This window comes from Nerophis ophidion, linkage group LG10 (assembly GCF_033978795.1).
Source record: "Nerophis ophidion isolate RoL-2023_Sa linkage group LG10, RoL_Noph_v1.0, whole genome shotgun sequence".
Classification (NCBI taxonomy): Eukaryota; Metazoa; Chordata; class Actinopteri; order Syngnathiformes; family Syngnathidae; genus Nerophis; species Nerophis ophidion.
Window position 1 is genome coordinate 23,842,255 of NC_084620.1, and position 23,993 is coordinate 23,866,247.

The 23,993-nt window shown below is 45.5% G+C and overlaps 1 protein-coding gene across 1 annotated transcript; it reads left to right on the forward strand.

Annotated features, from left to right (window-relative positions):
• Positions 1-16,195: 16,195 nt before the first annotated feature.
• LOC133559868 (atrial natriuretic peptide receptor 1-like) lies at positions 16,196-23,633 on the forward strand. Its single transcript, XM_061911882.1, has 23 exons — positions 16,196-16,342; positions 16,475-16,586; positions 16,643-16,775; positions 16,841-16,973; positions 17,026-17,130; positions 17,193-17,295; positions 18,234-18,379; positions 18,443-18,515; positions 18,579-18,723; positions 18,794-18,880; positions 18,935-19,078; positions 19,144-19,265; positions 19,340-19,478; positions 19,564-19,612; positions 19,688-19,789; positions 19,852-19,971; positions 20,044-20,137; positions 20,217-20,304; positions 20,391-20,530; positions 21,948-22,100; positions 22,193-22,291; positions 22,368-22,459; positions 22,525-23,633. The coding sequence occupies exons 1-23, from the start codon at positions 16,313-16,315 to the stop codon at positions 22,669-22,671; spliced, it is 2,556 nt and encodes an 851-aa protein (XP_061767866.1). The 5' UTR covers positions 16,196-16,312; the 3' UTR covers positions 22,672-23,633.
• The last annotated feature ends 360 nt before the right edge of the window (positions 23,634-23,993 follow it).

The following is a 23,993-nucleotide window of genomic DNA, read 5'->3' on the forward strand; positions in this document are numbered from 1 at the left end:
AACAAAATATGAATGTAAGTTCATAAACTTTTAAAAGAAATGAAACAATGCAATATTCAGTGTTGACAGCTAGATTTTTTGTGGACATTTTCCAGAATTATTGATGTTAAAGATTTTATTTTTTTGTGCAGAAATGTTCAGAATTAAGTTCATGAATCCAGATAGATCTCTATTACAATCCTCAAAGAGGGCACTTTAAGTTGATGATTACTTCTATGTGTAGTAATCTTTATTTATAATTGAATCACTTGTTTATTTTTCAACAAGTTTTTAGTTATTTTTATATCTTTTTTTCCAAATAGTTCAAGAAAGACCACTACAAATGAACAATATTTTGCACTGTTATACAATTTAATAAATCAGAAACTGATGACATAGTTCTGTATTTTACTTCTTTATCCCTTTTTTTCAACCAAAAATACTTTGCTCTGATTAGCGGGTACTTCATTTAAAAAAATGTTCACAGGGGGTACATCACTGAAAAAAGGTTGAGAAGCACTGCGATAGAACACCTTTGGGATGAATTAGAACGTAGACTGAGAGCCAGGCCTGGTGTGTGACCTCACCAATGCGCTTTTGGAAGAATGGCGGAAAACTCCTATAAACACACTCTGCAACCTTGTGGACAACCTTCCCAGGAGAGTTGAAGCTGTAATAGCTGCAAAAGGTGGACCGACATCATATTGAACCCTATTGGTTAGGAATGGGATGGCACTTCAAGTTCATATGTAAGTCAAGGCAGGTGGCCAAATACTTTTGGCAATATAGTGTACGTAAAATCAATAAATATCCTGAATGTGTAAACAAAAAGACCAATATATGCATGTTTTTTCTGTATCTATTATTCGTGCTTTTAGAGCTAGAAGTGCAAAACAATGTTACAAACTGCCTGTGAATATCCACATTCATCCAGGTTTATCCAGCCCATTGACTGGATGTCACCGCGACAAGAGGAAAAACGCCTTCTAAGACAATGGTCCTGTTCAATGCCTTCAAATTCGTCAAAACACTTCTCCACTGCATGAAACTAATTAGCATTTCAGGTAAAAAAAAAAAAAGTGACAACAGACGGAAAATTGAAAGTCACACAAATTGAAAAGGGAATGCAGCAAATTCTGAACTAGCAATTATAAGGATGATGCAATGGACACTTATTAAGGATGGATGTGACATCACAGATGCAATAATTCAATATCCATTCGTCGATTTTCTACCGCTTGTCCCTTTTGGGGTCGCTGGAGCCTATCTCAGCTGCATTCGGGCGGAAGGCAGCGTACACCCTTGACAAGTCGTCACCTCATTGCAGGGCCAATAATTCAATATACTTCACATATTGCAGGGTTCGGTGAAAGCCCAAAAACAAATGCTTAATATATATTTTAGAGGAAAGCAAAACCTTAGTGAGTAGTGCCTTGTTTAAATTCTGCACAATGAAGTTTTATACAGAGAGTTTTCAAGAAACATTTTCCTAGATAATTGTACTGGCTAAGATTGAAGCACAATGAAAAAGACTTTACCCAGATTGCAGTGGATTACAAATTTGGCTGCCATGAACCCATAATGCATAGCAGTGACTAGGGCTGGGCGATATATCGATATACTTGATATCGCGGGTTTGTCTCTGTGCGATATAGAAAATGACTATATCGTGATATTCAAGTATACGTTCTCACGCAGTTGCTTTTAGCTGCGGGCATTACACTAAATGCGTTTCCAACTCTTTGTTGTCTCTCCTTCTCACAGACAGTAAGCGCATCTTCTTACTTACGTCACGCACGTATACGCCCTCGCGGAGCAGAGAGGTAGCGGCATGGGAAAGAAAGAAGGTGCGAATCTGGTAACAAATGAACGAAGAGTTAATTCCCCAAAAATACAGAAGGGGGTCCATCGTCTGGCGGTGGTTTGGCTTCAAGTAGGAATATGTCGAAGAGACAACCGTAATTTGGCAAGTGTGGGGCAAAAGAGTTGCTATAAAAAGTAGCATTACTGCTAATATGTAGATCATACATAATATGTAGCATCATTTGAAAGTCACCTGCTAGAAAATGAAGAGTGCTTACTCCGCATATCAACATCTCCTTTCGGTGCCACACCAACAAAATGCAGAGGCAACCATTTCTACATCAACACCGAAATGAAAAAAATAACAACATAAGGAGATAACGTCCGCAGTAGGGGTGTGGGAAAAAAATCGATTATAATTTTAATCACAATTCTCACGTTGTGCGATTCAGAATCGATTGCCATTTTTTTAAAAATCGATTAATTTTTTAAATTTATTTTTTATTTTTTTATTTTTTTATCAATCCAACAAAACAATACACAGCAATACCATAACATTGCAATCCAGTTCCAAAACCAAACCTGACCCAGCAACACTGAGAACTGCAATTGAGGAGACAAAAACACGACACAGAACAAAACCAAAAGTAGTGAAACAAAAATGAACATTGTCAAGAACGGTATCAATATTAGTTATAATTTCAGCACAGCAGTGATTAAAAATCCCTCATTGACATTATCACTAGATATTTATAAAAGTTAAGAAAAAAAGAATAGTTTCACAGTGGCTTACACTTGCATCGCATCTCATAAGCTTGACCACACACTGTGTCCAATGTTTTCACAAACATAAAATAAGTCATATTTTTGGTTTGTTCAATAGTTAAAACAAATTTACATTATTGCAATCAGTTGATAAAACATTGTCTTTACAATTATAAAAGCTTTTAAAAAAAAAACCTATTATAGCATGTCAGCAGACTGGGGTAGATCCTGCTGAAATCCTATGTATTGAATGAATACAGAATCGTTTTGAATCGGAAAAATATCGTTTTTGAATCGAGAATCGCTTTGAATCAAATAAATCGATTTATAATCGAATCGCGATCCCAAGAATCGATATTGAATCGTATCGTGGGACACCCAAAGATTTGCAGCCCTAGTCCGCGGTAACCTACCACATAGCGATTTGATTTCCTATTATGCAGCTCATTTCTCGTTATTCTAAGTGTTTATTGTTCTTCGGTCAATGTTCAACAAAGCAAACAAACAGTTGTACATTCATAGATTAAAAATAAAAAAGTTGTACATTCATAGATTAAAAATTAATTATTGAAATATCTTGTGTGACATCATGCACAAAAGTGCACTTTATTTGTTTTCAACTATTGTAGTGGCTTTCTGTACAAAAATTGCACTTGAATTTAGTGTTTTGATATGTCTAAGGTATGTATAAGGTACGATTGCGTCGTACCTTAATAGCTGTTCAGGCAACCTTTTAAAGTTGCAGTTCGGTAGTTAAAATGGGCTCCGATAGCGACTGTTCAGCCAACCCTTTTAAGTTACGGTTTAGTAGTTAAGATGGGCGCCGATGGCGTCGTACCTTGATAGCTGTTCAGCCAACCCTTTTAAGTTACGGTTTGGTTGTTAACATGCGCAAGGATTGCATCATATTTAAAATAAAAAATTAAAAAAACACTTGTATGGTCTGAATGCAAAAGGTCGATTTTTGTATTTATTTATTTTTTATTTTTTTAAATCGGTGGAGAAATGTTGAAGTAATATGTTGAAATGAGAAATGGTATTACGAAATTTCGGGAAAACCGGGAATTGTATCAGTTCGGCGTGGCGAAGTTGGTAGAGTGGCTGTGCCAGCAATCTGAGGGTTACTGGTTCAATCCCCACCTTCTACCATCTTAGTCACGTCCGTTGTGTCCTTGGGCAGGACACTTCACCCTTGCTCCTGATGGGTCCTAGTGAGCGCCTTGCATGGCAGCTCCCGCCATCAGTGTGTGAATGTGTGTGTGAATGGGCGAATGTGGAAATACTGTCAAAGCGCTTTGGGCTCTTTAAAAAGGGGTAGAAAAGCGCTATACAAGTACAACCCATTTACCATTTACCATTTAGTTCTGATTAAGAGGAATGTTTTGACTGTGGAACAGTTGAAATGCGTTGAAAATGTGGAAGGAGTAGTCGCCAGAAAAAAGGGTGGAAATAGGGCTTTGGAAAAGAAGGAATTCTGGAAAATCCTGGAATTTTTTGGAAGTTTGAAAAGACGAAGTTTGAATTTCCAGAATGGGGGAATCTGTTGAAGGTGGAATGGTGTGAATAAGTTGAAACATGTGGAAATGGTGGAAGTTTGAAAAATGGCCAATTCATTTTGAATGGGAAAAATGTCCTGGAAAACGTGGAATTCTGGGAAATCTGGGAATTTGTCAAGGGAAAGCCCGCAACTCCTGAATAGGTTTGAAGTTGAAACGTTTTGAATAGGGTGAAAAATGTGGAAGGTAGAGTGTGCCAAAATCTTTAAAATAATAATAATAAGAAGAATAAGAATAATAAGAATAAGGAAATAGATTAATTTTGGTGTATAAAACCAATAACACAGCTAGAGGAAGCAATTCCTGAAGGAATTGTGTGTGAATGCTCCAATGCTGAAGATGAACTAAAATCCTGGTATTTTTTAGTATAGTTGAAGTGGAGCACACAATACCTGAACAGGCTGAATATTTTGAAGACGGAATAGTTGGAATCAAATGAAAAATGTGGGAATTGTGGAACATTGAAGAATGTCCCATTGATTTCAACAGGAATTTCCCCCATCCATCCATCCATCCATCATCTTCCGCTTATCCGAGGTCGGGTCGCGGGGGCAGCAGCCTAAGCAGGGAAGCCCAGACTTCCCTATCTCCAGCCACTTCGTCTAGCTCTTCCCGGGGGATCCCGAGGCGTTCCCAGGCCAGCCGGGAGACATAGTCTTCCCAACGTGTCCTGGGTCTTCCCCGTGAACTCCTACCAGCTGGACGTGCCCTAAACACATCCCTAGGGAGGCGTTCGGGTGGCATCCTGACCAGATGCCCGAACCACTTCATCTGGCTCCTCTCGATGTGGAGGAGCAGCGGCTTTACGTTGAGCTCCTCCCGGATGGCAGAGCTTCTCACCCTATCTCTAAGGGAGAGCCCCGCCACCCCGCGGAGGAAACTCATTTCGGCCGCTTGTACCCGTGATCTTATCCTTTCGGTCATGACCCAAAGCTCATGACCATAGGTGAGGATGGGAACGTAGATCGACCGGTAAATTGAGAGCTTTGCCTTCCGGCTCAGCTCCTTCTTCACCACAACGGATCGATACAACGTCCGCATTACTGAAGACGCCGCACCGATCCGCCTGTCGATCTCACGATCCACTCTTCCCCCACTCGTGAACAAGACTCCTAGGTACTTGAACTCCTCCACTTGGGGCAGGGTCTCCTCCCCAACCCGGAGATGGCACTCCACCCTTTTCCGGGCGAGAACCATGGACTCGGACTTGGAGGTGCTGATTCTCATTCCGGTCGCTTCACACTCGGCTGCGAACCGATCCAGTGAGAGCTGAAGATCCCGGCCAGATGAAGCCATCAGGACTACATCATCTGCAAAAAGCAGAGACCTAATCCCGTGGCCACCAAACCGGAACCCCTCAACGCCTTGGCTGCGCCTAGAAATTCTGTCCATAAAAGTTATGAACAGAATCGGTGACAAAGGACAGCCTTGGCGGAGTCCAACCCTCACTGGAAACGTGTCCGACTTACTGCCAGCAATGCGGACCAAGCTCTGACACTGATCATACAGGGAGCGGACTGCCACAATAAGACATTCCGATACCCCATACTCTCTGAGCACTCCCCACAGGACTTCCCGAGGGACACGGTCGAATGCCTTCTCCAAGTCTACAAAGCACATGTAGACTGGTTGGGCAAACTCCCATGCACCCTCAAGAACCCTGCCGAGAGTATAGAGCTGGTCCACAGTTCCACGACCAGGACGAAAACCACACTGTTCCTCCTGAATCCGAGGTTCGACTATCCGGCGAAGCCTCCTCTCCAGTACACCTGAATAAACCTTACCGGGAAGGCTGAGGAGTGTGATCCCACGATAGTTGGAACACACCCTCCGGTCCCCCTTCTTAAAGAGAGGGACCACCACCCCGGTCTGCCAATCCAGAGGTACCGCCCCCGATGTCCACGCGATGCTGCAGAGTCTTGTCAACCAAGACAGCCCCACAGCATCCAGAGCCTTGAGGAACTCCGGGCGGATCTCATCCACCCCCGGGGCCTTGCCGCCGAGGAGCTTTTTAACTACCTCAGCGACCTCAGCCCCAGAAATAGGAGAGTCCACTACAGGTTCCCCAGGCACTGCTTCCTCAAAGAAAGACGTGTTGGTGGGATTGAGGAGGTCTTCGAAGTATTCCCTCCACCGATCCACAACATCCGCAGTCGAAGTCAGCAGAACACCATCCGTACCATACACGGTGTTGATAGTGCACTGCTTCCCCTTCCTGAGGCGCCGTATGGTGGTCCAGAATCGCTTCGAAGCCGTCCGGAAGTCGTTTTCCATGACTTCCCCGAACTCTTCCCATGTCCGAGTTTTTGCCTCCGCGACCGCTAAAGCTGCACACCGCTTGGCCCGTCGGTACCCGTCCACTGCCTCCGGAGTCCTATGAGCCAAAAGAACCCGATAGGACTCCTTCTTCAGCTTGACGGCATCCCTCACTGCTGGTTTCCACCAACGGTTTCTGGGATTACCGCCACGACAGGCACCAACAACCTTGCGGCCACAGCTCCAATCAGCCGCCTCGACAATAGAGGTTCGAAACATGGTCCACTCGGACTCAATGTCCCGCACCTCCCTCGTGACATGTTCAAAGTTCTCCCGGAGGTGTGAATTGAAACTCTCTCTGACAGGAGACTCTGCCAGACGTTCCCAGCAGACCCTCACAATGCGCTTGGGCCTGCCAGGTCTGTCCGGCATCCTCCCCCACCATCGCAGCCAACTCACCACCAGGTGGTGATCGGTAGAAAGCTCCGCCCCTCTCTTCACCCGAGTGTCCAAAACATAAGGCCGCAAATCCGATGACACAACTACAAAGTCGATCATGGAACTGCGGCCTAGGGTGTCCTGGTGCCAAGTGCACATATGGACACCCTTATGTTTGAACATGGTGTTTGTTATGGACAATCCGTGACGAGCACAAAAGTCCAATAACAAAACACCACTCGGGTTTAGATCCGGGCGACCATTCTTCCCAATCACGCCTCTCCAGGTTTCACTGTCGTTGCCAACATGAGCGTTGAAGTCTCCCAGTAGGACAAGGGAATCACCCGGAGGAGCACTTTCCAGTACTCCCTCGAGTGTACCCAAAAAGGGTGGGTATTCTGAACTGCTGTTTGGTGCGTAAGCACAAACAACAGTCAGGACCCGTCCCCCCACCCGAAGGCGAAGGGAAGCTACCCTCTCGTCCACTGGGTTGAACTCAAACGTGCAGGCTTTGAGCTGGGGGGCAACGAGAATTGCCACCCCAGCCCGTCGCCTCTCACTGCCGGCAACGCCAGAGTGGAAGAGGGTCCAGTCCCTCTCGAGAGAACTGGTTCCAGAGCCCTTGCTGTGCGTCGAGGTGAGTCCGACTATATCCAGCCGGAACTTCTCTACCTCGCGCACTAGCTCAGGCTCCTTCCCCCCCAGTGAGGTGACGTTCCACGTCCCAAGAGCTAGCTTCTGTAGCCGAGGATCGGACCGCCAAGTGCCCTGCCTTCGGCTGCCGCCCAGCTCACAATGCACCCGACCTCTATGGCCCCTCCTATGAGTGGTGAGCCCATTGGAGGGATGACCCACGTTGCCTCTTCGGGCTGTGGAATTTCCCCCAAATTTGGGAATTTCTGGTAAAGCAGGAATTTTTTTGAAATTGGTAAAAAAAAAAAAAAAAATTAAGGTCTGAATGATTTGAAATTGTTGGTGTTGAAATTATTAAAATCGGTAGAGAAATGTTGAAGTATTAACATGATGAATTGTGAAATGGTATTACGGAATCCCTGGAATTTTAGGAGAACCGGGAATTATTCCAGTTCAAAAAACAACTTAGTTTTTTTGTCGTAGTAAGAGGAATGTTTTCACGGTAGAACGGTTGAAGTGCGATGAACCAAAAACTAACACTTAAGTATCGCAGCTAGGGCTGGGCGATATGGCCTTTTTTTTAGTATCTTGATATTTTTAGGCCATGTTACGATACACGATATACAGTATATCTCGATATTTTGCCTTAGCCTTGAATGAACATTTGATGCATATAATCACAGCAGTATGATGATTCTGTGTCTACATTAAAACATTCTTGTTCATACTGCATTAATATATGCTCATTTTAAACTTTCATGCAGAGAGGGAAATCACAACTGAGTCAATTGACCAAAAGTGTATTTATTAAACACTTATTAAGCAGTCGCACAAACATTCATGTCATTTCCAAAACAGAAAGTGCAAGATTGTCAGAGACATTTTAAAACAAGCTATGAGTGCACTTTAGTGCATGATGTCACCAAGATGACATATCAAAACAACACTAAATTCAAGTGCAATTTTTGAACAGAATGCCACTACAATACTTTAAAACAAATAAAGTGCACTTTTGTGCATGATGTCACACAAGATATTTCAATAACGAGAAATGAGCTGCATAATAGGAAATCAAATCGATATGTGGTAGGTTACTGTGGACGTTATCTCCTTATGTTGTTGAATATTTTTATATACGTGTTGATGTGGAAATGGTTGCATCGGCATTTTGTTGGTGTGGCACCGCATGGAGATGTTGACATGCGGAGTAAGCACTCTTCATTCTTTAGCAGGTGACTTTTCAAATGATGCTACACATTAGCAGTAATGCTACTTTTTATAGCAACGCTTTTACCCCAAATTACGGTTGTCTGTTCGAAATATTCCTACTTGAAGCCAAACCACCGCCAGAGAATGGACCCCCTTCTGTTTTTTTGGGAATTAACTCTTCCTTCATTTGTTACCAGATTTGTACCTTCTTTCTCTCCCATGCCGCTACCTCTCTGCTCCGCGAGGGCGTATACGTATGTGACGTATGTAAGAAGATGCGCTTGCTGTCTGTGAGAAGGAGAGACAACAAAGAGTTTGATACGCATGTAGTGTAATGCCCGCAGCTAAAAGCAACTGCGTGAGAACGTATACTCGAATATCACGATATAGTCATTTTCTATATCACACAGAGACAAACCCGCGGTATATCGAGTAAATCGATATATCGCCCAGCCTTAGTCGCAGCTATGCATTATGGGTTCATGGCAGCCAAATTTGTACTCCACTGCAATCTGGGTAAAGTCTTTTTCATTGCGCTTCATTCTTTTCATTTCATACCCGGAACAACGATCTAGGAAAATGTTTCTAGAAAACTCTCTGTATAAAACTTCATCGTGCAGAATTTAAACAAGGCACTACTCACTAAGGTTTTGCTTTTCTCTAAAATATATACAGTATAAAGCATTTGTTTTTGGGCTTTCACCGAACCCTGCAATATGTGTAGTATATTGAATTATTGGCTCTGCGATGAGGTGGCGACTTGTCCAGGGTGTACCTTGCCTACCGCCTGAATGCAGCTGAGATAGGCTCCAGCGACCCCAAAAAGGACAAGCGGTAGAAAATGGACGAATAGATATTGAATTATTGCATCTGTGATGTCACATTCTTCCTTAATAAGTGGCCATTGCATCATCCTTGTAATTGTTCAGCAAACATTCTAAATTACGGTCTGGTAATTAATATTGGCAGCTATTGCATCATAGCTTATGGACGTTCAGCAAACATTTTAAGTTACGATTTGGTAATTAACATGAGCATTGATTGCATCATACCTTATAGCTGTTCAGCCTACCATTATATGCAATGAGTTGTTGTGTTCCCTAATTTGAGTGTACATAAATAAAGGTGTGTGTTGCTGAGCCCGACCTGGACATGATCTGGACTGGACCTGGTTTTAAGAAACCTTAAAATAATCTAATTTCATTGACAACAACCTGGTCTGGTGAAGATAATGTCCTTTTTTAAAAAGCAAAATTTTCTTGAACAAAAAAAAAATCTAAAATACAATTAAAAACAGTCCTCTCTGAGCTGCCACCTTATCGAGGTAGAGGAGTTTGCGTGTCCCAATGATCCTAGGAGCTATGTTGTCCGGGGGCTTTATGCCCCCTGGTAGGGTCTCCCAAGGCAAACAGGTTCTAGGTGAGGGATCAGACAAAGAGCAGCTCGAAGACCTCTATGAAGAAGACAAAACATGGACCCAGATTTCCCGGGGCCCCCCTCTGGAGCCAGGCCTGGAGGTGGGGCATGATGGCGAGCGCCTGGTTCCAATGGGGCCCGGCTGGGCACAGCCCGAAGAGGCAACGTGGGTCACCCCTCCGATGGGCTCACCACCCATAGCAGGGGCCATAGAGGTCGGGTGCAATGTGAGCTGGGCGGCAGCCGAAGGCAGGGCACTTGGCGGTCCGATCCTCGGCTACAGAAGCTAGCTCTTGGGACGTGGAACGTCACGTCACTGGGGGGTAAAGAGCCTGAGCTAGTGCGCGAAGTGGAGAAGTTCCGGCTGGATATAGTCGGACTCACTTCAACGCACAGCAAGGGCTCTGGTACCACTTCTCTCGAGAGGGACTGGACCCTCTTCCACTCTGGCGTTGCCGACAGTGAGAGGCGACGGGCTGGGATGGCAATTCTGGTTGCCCCCCGGCTTAAAGCCTGCACGTTGGAGTTCAACCCAGTGGACGAAAGGGTAGCCTCCCTCCGCCTTCGGGTGGGGGGACGGGTCCTGACTGTTGTTTGTGCTTACGCACCAAAGAGCAGTTCAGAGTACCCACCTTTTTTGGGTACACTCGAGGGAGTACTGGAAAGTGTTCCCCCGGGTGATTCCCTTCTCCTACTGGGGGACTTCAACGCTCATGTTGGCAACAACAGTGAAACCTGGAGAGGCGTGATTGGGAAGAATGGCCGCCCGGATCTGAACACGAGTGGTGTTTTGTTATTGGACTTTTGTGCTCGTCACAATTTGTCCATTACAAACACCATGTTCAAACATAAGGGTGTCCATATGTGAACTTAGCACCAGGACACCCTAGGCCACAGTCCCATGATCGACTTTGTAGTTGTGTCATCGGATTTGCGGCCTTATGTTTTGGACACTCGGGTGAAGAGAGGGGCGGAGCTTTCTACCGATCACCACCTGGTGGTGAGTTGGCTGCGATGGTAGGGGAGGTTGCCGGACAGACCTGGCAGGCCCAAACGCATTGTGAGGGTCTGCTGGGAACGTCTGGCAGAGTCTCCTGTCAGAGAAAGTTTCAATTCCCACCTCCGGAAGAACTTCGAACATGTCACGAGGGAGGTGCTGGACATTGAGTCCGAGTGGACCATGTTCCGCACCTCTATTGTCGAGGCGGCTGATCGGAGCTGTGGCCGCAAGGTAGTTGGTGCCTGTCGGGGCGGCAATCCTAAAGCCCCTTGGTGGACACCAGCGGTGAGGGATGCCGTCAAGCTGAAGAAGGAGTCCTATCGGGTCCTTTTGGCTCATAGGACTCCGGAGGCAGTGGATAGGTACCGACAGGCCAAGCGGTGTGCGGCTTCAGCGGTCGCTGAGGCAAAAACTCGGACATGGGAGGAGTTCGGGGAAGCCATGGAAAACGACTTCAGGACGGCTTTGAAGCGATTCTGGACCACCATCCGCCGCCTCAGGAAGGGGAAACAGTGCACTATCAACACCGTGTATGGTGCAGATGGTGTTCTGCTGACCTCAACTGCGGATGTTGTGGATAGGTGGAAGGAATACTTCGAAGACCTCCTCAATCCCACCAACACGTCTTCCTATGAGGAAGCAGTGCCTGGGGAAAATGTGGTGGACTCTCCTATTTCTGGGGCTGAGGTCGCTGAGGTAGTTAAAAAGCTCTTCGGTGGCAAGGCCCCGGGGGTGGACGAGACCCGCCCGGAGTTCCTTAAGGCTCTGGATGCTGTGGGGCTGTCTTGGTTGACAAGACTCTTTAGCATCGCGTGGACATCGGGGGCGGTACCTCTGGATTGGCAGACCGGGGTGGTGGTTCCTCTCTTTAAGAAGGGGGACTGGAGGGTGTGTTCCAACTATCGTGGGATCACACTCCTCAGCCTTCCCGGTAAGGTTTATTCAGGTGTACTGGAGAGGAAGCTACGCCGGATAGTCGAACCACGGATTCAGGAGGAACAGTGTGGTTTTCGTCCTGTTCGTGGAACTGTGGACCAGCTCTATACTCTTGGCAGGGTTCTTGAGGGTGCATGGGAGTTTGCCCAACCAGTCTACATATGCTTTGTGGACTTGGAGAAGGCATTTGACCGTGTCCCTCGGGAAGTCCTGTGGGGAGTGCTCAGAGAGTATGGGGTATCGGACTGTCCTATTGTGGCGGTCCGCTCCCTGTACGATCAGTGCCAGAGCTTGGTCCGCATTGCCGGCAGTAAGTCGAACACATTTCCAGTGAGGGTTGGACTCCGCCAAGGCTGTCCTTTGTCACCGATTCTGTTCTTAACTTTTATGGACAGAATTTCTAGGCGCAGTCAAGGCGTTGAGGGGTTCCGGTTTGGTGACCGCAGGATTAGGTCTCTGCTCTTTGCAGATGATGTGGTCCTGATGGCTTCATCTGACCGGGATCTTCAGCTCTCACTGGATCGGTTTGCAGCCAAGTGTGAAGCGACCGGAATGAGAATCAGCACCTCCAAGTCCGAGTCCATGGTTCTCGCCCAGAAAAGGGTGGAGTGCCATCTCCGGGTTGGGGAGGAGACCCTGCCCCAAGTGGAGGAGTTCAAGTACCTAGGAGTCTTGTTCACGAGTGAGGGAAGAGTGGATCGTGAGATTGACAGGCAGATCGGTGCAGCGTCTTCAGTAATGCGGACGTTGTACCGATCCGTTGTGGTGAAGAAGGAGCTGAGCCGGAAGGCAAAGCTCTCAATTTACGTTCCCATCCTCACCTATGGTCATGAGCTTTGGGTCATGACCGAAAGGATAAGATCACGGGTACAAGCGGCCGAAATGAGTTTCCTCTGCCGGGTGGCGGGGCTCTCCCTTAGAGATAGGGTGAGAAGCTCTGCCAACCGGGAGGAGTTCAAAGTAAAGCCGCTGCTCCTCCACATCGAGAGGAGCCATATGAGGTGGTTCGGGCATCTGGTCAGGATGCCACCCGAACGCCTCCCTAGGGAGGTGTTTAGGGCACGTCCAACCGGTAGGAGGCCCCAGGGGAAGACCCAGGACACGTTGGGAAGACTATGTCTCCCGGATGGCCTGGGAACGCCTCGGGATCCCCCGGGAAGAGCTAGACGAAGTGGCTGGGGAAAGGGAAGTCTGGGTTTACCTGCTTAGGCTGTTGTCCCCGCGACCCGACCTCGGATAAGCGGAAGAAGATGGATGGATGGATGAAAATTTTCTTGAACAAAAAAAAAAAATCTAAAATACAATGTATTGTAGGAACCAGAATATTACTAACAGAAGGAAACAACCCTTTTGTGTGAATGAGTGTGGATGGGGAGGGAGGGTTTTTGGGTTGGTGCACTAACTAAATTGAGTTTTTTTTATGTTGCTTTAATAATCCAAAAAAAAAAAACAGTAAAAGTCACATGAAATATTCATAACGTTGCATCCCTTCAGTCGTTGCATTCCATGAAGCGGTATAAGGAAATGACGACTGAAGACGAGTTCGCTTCACTGTTAGTTCAGAATTTGCTGAATTCCCTTTTCAATTTGTGTAACTGTCAATTTTCTGTCTGTCATTTTTTTTTTTTTTTTACCTGAAATGCTAATTAGTTTCATGCAGTGGAGAAGTGTTTTGCTGAATTTGAAGGCATTGAACTGGACTATTGTCTTAGAAGGCATTTTCCTCTTGTCGCGGCGACATCCAGTCAATGGGCTGGATAAACCTGGATGAATGTGGATATTCACAGGCAGTTTGTAACATTGTTTTGCACTTCCACCTCTAAAAGCACGAATAATAGATGCAGAAAAAACATGTAAATATTGGTCTTTTTGTTTGCATATGGAAGATATTTATTGATTTTACGTACACTATATTGCCAAAAGTATGTGGCCACCTGCCTTGACTCACATATGAACTTGAAGTGCCATCCCATTCCTAACCAACAGGGTTCAATATGATGTCAGTCCACCTTTTGCAGCTATTACAGCTTCAACTCTTCTGGGAAGGCTGTCCACAAGATTGCGGAGTGTGTTTAAAGGAGTTTTCCGCCATTCTTCCAAAAGCGCATTAGTGAGGTCACACATCAGGCCTGGCTCTCAGTCTCTGTTCTAATTCATCCCAAAGGTGTTGAGTTGCAAAAAGTTGGCGGACATCCATTGTTTAATTTCATTAAGACACGCCTCCAGCTGACTGCAATCCGGCGTGTTGGTCAGCTTTAAGGGCATGGAGAGTTGGGTGTCATCAGCATAACAGTGAAATCTAACACCGTATTTGCGTATGATGTCACCTAGCGGCAGCATGTAGATGCTGAAGAGTGCAGGGCCAAGGACCGAACCCTAGGGAACTCCACACGTTACCTTAACATAGTCCGAGGTCACATTGTTATGGGAGACGCACTGCATCCTGTCAGTAAGACAAGAGTTAAACCAAGACAGGGCTAGGTCTGACATACCAATTCGTGTTTTGATACGCTCTGATAAAATGTTATGATCGACTGTATTGAAAGCAGCGTTAAGATCGAGGAGCAGCAACATAGATGACGCATCAGAATCCATGGTTAGCAATAGATCATTAGTCATTTTTGCGAGGGCTGTCTCCATAGAGTGATTTGCCCTGAAACTGGATTGAAAGGTTTCACATAGATTGTTAGACGCTAAGTGTTCATTTAAATGCTCTGCAACAATTTATTCGAGGATTTTTGAAATAAAGGGAAGGTGAGACATCGGTCAGTAGTTTATCATGAGGTCAGGATCGAGGTTAGGTCTTTTAAGGAGAGGATGAATAACCACTTTTTTTAAATGCTAGGGGAACAGTGCCAGAGGAAAGTGATAAGTTTATAATATTTAACACTGATGGACCTAATAATACAAAAAGGTCTTTGATAAGTTTCCCAGGAAGTGGGTCAAGTAAGCATGTTGTTTGTTTTATTCTATTTAGACGTTGTAACAATTCTTCTAATCAAAACAAGAGAAGCTATTTTGGAGGGCAGTATCGGCCGTATATACAGTCGTATCTGTGTTCATAGAACCCAGTTGTAGCTGGGACGCATTGTCTTGAAAAAAAGAGATAAAGAAGTAAAATACAGCACTATATCATCAGTTTCTGATTTATTCAATTGTATAACAGTGCAAAACATTGCTCATTTGTAGTGGTCTTTCTTGAACTATTTGGAAAAAAAGATATAAAAATAACTAAAAACTTGTTGAAAAATTAACAAGTGGTTAAATTATAAATAAAGATTTCTACACATAGAAGTAATCATCAACTTAAAGTGCCCTCTTTGAGGATTGTAATAGAGATCCATCTGGATTAATGAACTTAATTCTAAACATTTCTTCACAAAAAAAATAATCTTTAACATCAATATTTATGGAACATGTCCACAAAAAATCTTGCTGTCAACACTGAATATTGCATTGTTGCATTTCTTTTCACAGTTTATGAACTTACATTCACATTTTGTTTAAGTATTATTCAATACATATATTTATAAAGGATTTTGGAATTGTTAGTATTTTTAGAATATTTTTGAAAAATCTCACTTACCCCTTCGCATACCTTCAAGTACCCCCAGGGGTGCGTGTACACCCATTTGAAAACCACTGCTTTAGAGGATTAATTTAAGAACACAGAGTTGAGAGACAGTTGCGATATTAAATCAGATCACAATTGTTGACTCTTGTTGTTAAAGTGTGTCATACTTGTCATTTAATTAACATTGTTACATGTGTATTTGTCGTCATCATGTGGTCAGGGCAGGTAATATATCTTTGAGAAGTGTGTACTCTGAATCAAACTATATTGACCGGACGTTGCACAGCCCAAGCAGAGAAATTAACGGTATATGTTTAATCGCTGATGTGTTTTAATTGATTTTTAAATACGTCAGAAAATTACGGTTGATGTGATTCAATACAAAGTAGGGTGTAAATGTGTTCCTGTATAGTATTTCTGCAGCAATGGTCATGTGGTGACATCAATTATGGTATTTTTAGAGGTAATCACTGAAGTCGGGCATCACTGAAGGCTCAGGTGGGAAACGCACGGCTTGCCACTGATGTGTCCACCTCTCAGGATGGTGGATAAGATTGTTCATGTGTACCTAATAAAGTGGCTGACATAAAGGCATATGAGCAGCGTCCTCCAGCAGAGGGCGGTGTTGGTCCAACAGTTTAGTGCTCAAAGGAGGTAAAAGTGAGAGTCTGCTGCTCCTCAATCAGTCTGGACTCAAACCTTCAACAGTTGCAGACGTCCTCTGTCCCGAGTCCCATCTTTTCCGTCATGAAGAGCAAAGTGTGCCTGGTGATCTGGGTGAGACCTCCATGTTTTCAAAAATAACTTCCATCCTCTAATTAATAATCAGTGACCAATTAAGAAGAGTCTGTTATTTAACCATAAGTAGAAGTAGATGGTATTATTCAGTGCATGTGTGTGTGTACGCAGGCATGGGTGTGTTGCGTCACACCAGCCTCCTGCTGGCACGACCTCGACAACAGCGAATATGACTGTTGGCCTCTGGACCAACCCAATGAGTCCAACATGATCAGCTGCGGAGGTGAGTGTCTTAATGACAACATCTGTTCTACCGCTATATGGCATGTCCACATGCAGGTCTGGAAATGGCGTGGGTGCTGCGGCCTCCGGAGGCGGTGAAGAGCGGCCAGGTGTTCAATGTCATCTACTCAGTCTCTGCCCACGACTCCTTCTATAACTGGGCCGCCGACAACCGCATTTTCCCTCACAGGTAAGACCACGCCCCTTGCTCACTGCATCCACCGCCGCCAACCGCACATGTGCACGCGTGCTCAGGTCCATCAGCAACGCCGACGACGCTCGGTGGTTCTGTGAATATCACGAGTGTCCCGCGAACTGGAAAGATGCCGACGGTGAAAACTGCTGCATTCATCACGCCAACATCCACTCCTGCCCGCTGGGACACATGGTAGGAACACAAACACGTCAAATACATGGAACATTCTAATGATTGCGTTTAGACGTCAGAGAGCATTTGCGGTCCGTGGATTCCTGACGACGGAAAGATCTTCACACACACCATCTCCACATCGGGCAAGATGACGCAGACCAACTGGAGCGCCAAGGTAAGCTGAGCATTGCTTACCGAGCGAAGGCTATGTAGTGATGGTGTGTCGCCGTCCGTCAGGTGGTTCTGTTCCACGCGGGCCTGACTTCACTCATCGCTCACATCCGAGTAGGTCGCATGCAGGTGGCGTTGGAGGCCAAGAGCACGGTGTTGCCTTCTGCAGGTACAGTATGTAGAGTAATGACACGTCGCCCGCCCTGAATCCAACACTTGCCGCACTTTGTCTACAATATTACCATTATTAATATTCATGTCATGTCATGGCCTGTCCTGTCCATGTCCAAACCTCAATCCAATTGAAAATCTGTGGTGGGAGACAAGATTCTTACCGACAAAGCTGATCTGAAAAAAAATCAGAGAAAGTTCGAGCAAGATTGATGAAGAGTAATGTTTGTCACTCGTTTAATCCATGCCTTGGAAACTGCAAGCTGTTATAAAAGACAGAGGTGGTGCAACAAAGTACTAGTGATGTGTTTTGATTGTTTTTTTGTTTGTTTGATTTTCAATTTTCCATATCTTATTCTGAGGAATAAGATATGACAGTTGGATATAAGACTTAAGCCAGAAAGTTGTCTGACAACTGTAGTTGTGTGTCACCTCTGTAAATGAACATCCCCCAAGTCTGCTGATTCCTTCATTTTCCCCAGAGGTTGTAGTAACCATGTTGTAGTGATTTACAGTATCGTCTCATAGAGTTGTCATACAAAACAATAGAAAATATAATATATTGGCATTGTTTGCTGTTCTTTGTACGGTGTGGTCTATACTTGTCATCTGAGCTCCTCTGTACCCGTGACATATATACCTGTACACTATGTCAGAGAAACTACCACGTTTCATAAAACTTTTCTAATAACTTAACAAGCAAAACCAGCAAAGCTGTCCAAACTGAGAACCCATCTACAAGACTAAATTGAATATATTTGTATTTCGTTGTCAACATTTTCTTCTCATTTTTATTTGTTGTCTAAAAGGTCAGTTAATTTTGCCATCGCACTGTCGTTTTGATTAGTTCTCATCTTATTTTAGCCAAGGGAAAATAGCTTGTTGACAATGACTGAAATTAAAATTATTAGTAAAAGAAATTAACACTGGTTCCAGTCTGTGGCGATGGAGACTGTCAGGAGGAAGAGCTCTGCTCCACCTGTCCTGCGGATTGCGGCCAATGTCCCATGACGCCGTCCACCAAACTGGCCATCAGCCTGCCACTGAGCCTGCTGAGCCTCTGCTTCGCCCTGACTGTCATGGTGAGAGACGTGCTGCTGTGGCGTGTTCCCTACCCAACGTGCACGTGTCTGTTGTGTGTTTAGTGGCTCAGGTACCAGAAACGTCGGCTGCTGTGGGACGAGAGCTGGATTATCGACTTTGACCTCATCAAACAAGGTACGGGGGCTAAGCAGGAAGTATGTCACCATGACGCCCGTCAACGTATTTTTTGTGCCACAGATCAGGACGCGCGTATGACCATGGGCAGCATGATGAGCGTGGCAGTGGCGCACAGCGACAGCAACGCCAGCTGTCTGACGACCCTCACTTCCTGTGCAGGCCAAGCAGGAAGCAGGAAGACAACCTTCACCTGCACAGGCATTTAGTATGCTCACATTTGACCTAATGAGCTTCGCTTTGTAAACAAACACACAAACAACACAAGTGTATTGCAGTGACGGCAGGATGGTGGCCATCAAGAAGATTGACAGCAAGTCCTTCTCTCTATCCAAAACTATTAGACAGGAAGTCAAACAAGTCAGGTAAGTGTTGGCGTGCCAAGATGGCCGTCCAGGTTGTTGACTGTGTGTGTCCAGGGAGTTGGACCACCCAAACTTGTGCAAGTTCATCGGCGGCTGCGTGGAAGTGCCTAACGTCGCCATCGTGACTGAATACTGCCCCAAAGGAAGCCTTAACGATGTCCTTCTTAACGAGGAGATCCCACTCAACTGGGGCTTTAGGTAACCTCTCTCCGTCCTCTGACGCCTGCACAGGAAGTCACCACACGGCCATGGCATCGTTCCAGGTTCTCCTTCGCCACAGACATCGCCAAAGGAATGACATACCTTCACCAGCATCGCATCTGTCATGGCCGCCTCAGGTCTGTCAACTGTGTCCTGGACGACCGCTGGGTGTGCAAGATAACCGGTGAGCGCTCGCACCCGCCGTCAACCTCGCCCCGCAGAGCCGACCTCTGACCTGCTCATGGCCACTGTCACCAGATTACGGGCTGAGGGTGTATCGCAGGGAGGATGGGGCGGAGCTTCTCACCACTTATCGCCAGAGGCTGCAGGAAGTGTACATGCCTCCTGAGTTTCCCAACGCCAACGTGGAGCCCACTTTGGCTGGAGATGTGTTCAGGTAATCACTGTTACACACACACACACACACACACACACACACACACACACACACACACTTAAAAAATGTGTGTGTGTGTGTGCAGTTACTCCATTATCCTGCTAGAGATCGCCACACGCAGCGACCCTGTGCCTGTAAGTGTGCATGTGATTACAGCATGTAGTGCAGAAAAGGGTGGTCCATAACCACGCTCCTGTGCTTTCCCCCAGGTGGACGATTCCTGTCTGGAGGGTTCATGGTGTCCACCTCTGCCCGAGCTCATCTCCTGCAAAGCCGACAACACCTGTCCGTGTCCCGCCGACTATGTGGAGGTGAGAGGCCGGCTCTGCGCAAGCTTTTAGCATAAGCCCGCTAACGCGTGTAGTTCACGCAGCTCATCCGACGATGTGGCGCTCACAATCCCGCCCAGCGACCCACCTTTGAACAAATAAGGAAGTTTGTCTATCGCATAAACCCCAACAAAGTCAGCCCAGTGGACATGATGATGAACTTGGTAATGCCCCGCCCCCCCCTTGCTGATCCCTGACCCCGCAGCAGCCTTAAGTGCACATGCTCTCTGTTTCAGATGGAGAAGTACAGCAAACATCTGGAGGTGCTGGTGGCCGAACGAACACAAGATCTGATGCACGAGAAGCAGAAGACCGACAGACTTCTTTACAGTACGAAGCAGACCAACACACACATGCACACACCGGCACACGCCCGTGGTTATCGGCTATGTGTAATGTGCGAGTGCAGGTATGCTCCCTCGCCAGGTGGCTGACGACCTCCGACAAGGAAAGCAATCGCAGGCTCAGAGCTATGTCAGCGCCACCGTCTTCTTCAGGTAGGACGGAATGCACGTGAGTGTGCTGGAAGTGGGATGACTGTGTGTGTATGTGTGTGTGTGTGTGTGTGTGTGTGTGTGCACAGTGACATCGTGGGCTTTACACAGCTGTCCAGCAGCAGTACTCCTTACCAGGTGGTGGACTTCCTCAACAAGCTCTATACCACCTTCGATGACATCATCGACAACTACGACGTCTACAAGGTGGAAACCATCGGAGACGCTTGTGAGTGACATACACTAGTGGGCTGCAACGATTAAATTCATATATATGGTATAGGAAAACGGATTCGATTTTCATTCTGTTGCTCCCATTAATCATTTATTGTGTGTAAGTAATAAAAATGTATAAAATCTGGACCGCATGGAGTGCCCGGAACATTAAATATGCAGAAATAGTTTCCGCACAACCGCTGCAGTAGTGCGCACGAGGGGTGTAAAATTCATTTCTAGTGCCACACACATGTTAAAAAGGCATTTCAACGTTGATGATGTACAAACCCTGTTTCCATGAGTTGGGAAATTGTGTTAAATGTAAATATAAACGGAATACAATGATTTGCAAATCCTTGCAGTGATTTCTCCAGATTTTCTGAACCTTTTGATGATTTTACAGACTGTAGATGGTAAATCCCTAAATTCATTGCAATAGCTCATTGAGAAATATTGTTCTAAAACTGTTCGACAATTTGCTTACAAATTGGTGACCCTCGCCCCATCCTTGTTTGTGAATGACTTAGCATTTCATGGAAGCTGTTTTTATACCCAATCATGGCACCCACCTGTTCCCAATTAGCCTGCACACCTGTGGGATGTTCCAAATAAGTGTTTGATGAGCATTCCTCAACTTTATCAGTATTTATTGCCACCTTTCCCAACTTCTATGTCACGTGTTGCTGGCATCAAATTCTAAAGTTAATGATAAATTGCACAAAAAAAAATGTTTATCAGTTTGAACATCAAATATGTTGTATTTGTAGCATATTCAACTGAATATGGGTTGAAAAGGATTTGCAAATCATTGTATTCCATTTTTTTTTACATCCAACACAATTTCCCAACTCATATGGAAACGGGGTTTGTACATTTTATGAAAAAATAATGAAGGTTATGGCAAGTGGACCACATTTTGTTTGTCACAAGTATTTTCCCTGAAAAGGGAAAATAGTTACTACTCGATTAAAGAAACAAATCAATAGATTACTGGATTACTAAAATATTTGTTGCATGAAGTGGAGGGGTAGAGTGGCTGTGCCTGCAACTTGAAGTTTCCAGGTTTGATTCCAGTTTCTGCCATCCAAGTCACTTCACCCTTGCTCCCAGTGCCACTCACACAGGCAGGGGCACCGAAAAGAGGGGGTAAAGGAGACGGATTCTAGGGGCCCATGATGGAGGGGGGCCCGGAGGGGCCCCTAATGATGATGAAATTATAATACAGAGGGGTCCTGTAAAGATACAGGGGCCCTGTAAAGATTATTTTCATGGGGCCCAAAATCCCTAGCGGCGCCTCTGCACACAGGTGTATGAAAGTGAATGAATGTTTGGTGCTGATCAGAGGGACCTAGAAAAAGTGTGTTTCCACGTTGACTTTGTCTGGAAAAGTACTATATAAATTAAATCCATTAAAAAAATTGTTATTATAGACATGGTGGTGTCGGGCGTTCCAAGTGAGAACGGCATCCTTCACGCCGCTGAGATAGCCAGCATGGCATTGGATCTGGTGGGCGTGTGTCGCACTTTCAACATTCCTCACAAGCCCAACACACAACTCCAGATCCGAGCCGGCATACACGCAGGTACGCTGGCACGTGCACACGCACTGACAAGAGTGTGTGCTTTGACAAGTGTGTGTGTGTGTGTGTGTGTGTGTGTTTGTGTGTGTACTCAGGTCCTGTGGTGGCGGGGGTGGTGGGCACCAAGATGCCTCGCTACTGTCTGTTTGGAGACACCGTCAACACGGCGTCCCGAATGGAGTCCACCAGCCTGGGTAAGGTATCCATGGTCACATGACCTCTGGGGGTCCAGCCTCGCTGTGTGTGAGCCAGTGTGTCTTTGTTACGCAGCACTGAAGGTCCAGTGTAGTGTGAGCGTCTTTTACCTGCTGGAGGAGATCGGCGGCTACGTGTTGACATGCAGAGGAACACTGCATGTCAAGGTACGTCTAGTCTTCTTAGCTACTCGGGAGTGGAGGTCAACTAACGCTGAGCGTCTCCTGGGCAGGGGAAAGGTGACATGGTGACCTACTGGCTGGACGGGAAGACGTCTGACATCAAGCCCGCTAAAAGCGTCACTTTGGAGACATCCAAAGAGCTAGCCTTGTCGCTGCCGGGCTCGCTGAACCACGACCTTCAAACCACCGCCACCTAGGTGTTAGCAGTGAGCCTTAGGACAGGCTTATACATGCATAAGCACCCTCAAACTGTAGCATTGACCATGATTTGAGGGCAACAAGATGGCTGACACACGGTCCTGATCATTATTATGTCCATTGTTGTCTCTACTGAATTTTGTAATGCTGATAACAATGATCATCATAATACTGTCACTTACTGTACATCTTAGTTTTGTAATGAACATTATTTTCATTTCCTTCAAGTTAAACACGGTAGGTCTAATTTACTAAAATACAAATACCACATGCTAAATAACGTGTGCAAACTATAAAATTGTGTGTACTATTAGTGGGCGTGTTGCAGGTGATCTACTAACATACTTGCCAACCAACCTGAATTTTCCGGGATACTCCCGAATTTCAGTGCCTCTCCCAAATATCTCCCGGGACAACCATTCTCCCGAATTTCTCCCGATTTCCAGCCCGACCTGAGTGAAGACAACCTGTCATCACGTCCACATTTCCTCCATGTAAAAAGCGTTATAACATCTGAGGCTTTTGGAGAGTGCACAACTGCACACACAACAAGGAAACTATTATATATGTCTCTGTTATCCATAGGTTATCTATAACCCATAAAGTAGGCAGGCACAGAGCTATTTCACAGCGTGTGTTTATTCCGGCCGGCACTTTAATACACTGACACACAACATCCAGAATCCCATCCTGCATTGCTTCAAAACTATGGCAAGTAGGAATGTCCAAAAAAAGAGAGTAACAGAGAATAGAACGAAGATGGACAATCCAACCCTAAACTCACTCCTTTCCTGCAAATTAAATGTCAAAGATGCTGCCCATACCTACGCTCCTTCAAAGGCTTTGCTACTGGCTGCAAAGCATTGCACTTTCAAATACAACAAACAGTAGAGAGGAGTGTTATGTGTGTATATGTGTAAATAAATGAACACTGAAATTCAAATATTTCTTATATACAGTGGGGCAAAAAAGTACTTAGACTTCGATTGTGCAAGTTCTCACCCTTAAAATGATGACAGAGGTCTGTAATTTTCATCATAGGTACACTTCAACTGTGAGAGACAGAATGTGAAAGAAAATCCAGGAATTCACGTTGTAGGAATTTTAAAGAATTTATTTGTAAATTATGGTGGAAAATAAGTATTTGGACAACCTTTCCAAGCTCTCACTGATGGAAGGAGGTTTTGGCTCAAAATCTCACGATACATGGACCCATTCCTTCTTTCCTTAACACGGATCAATCGTCCTGTCCCCTTAGCAGAAAAACAGCCCCAAAGCATCACATTTCTACCCCCATGCTTCACAATAGGTTTGGTGTTCT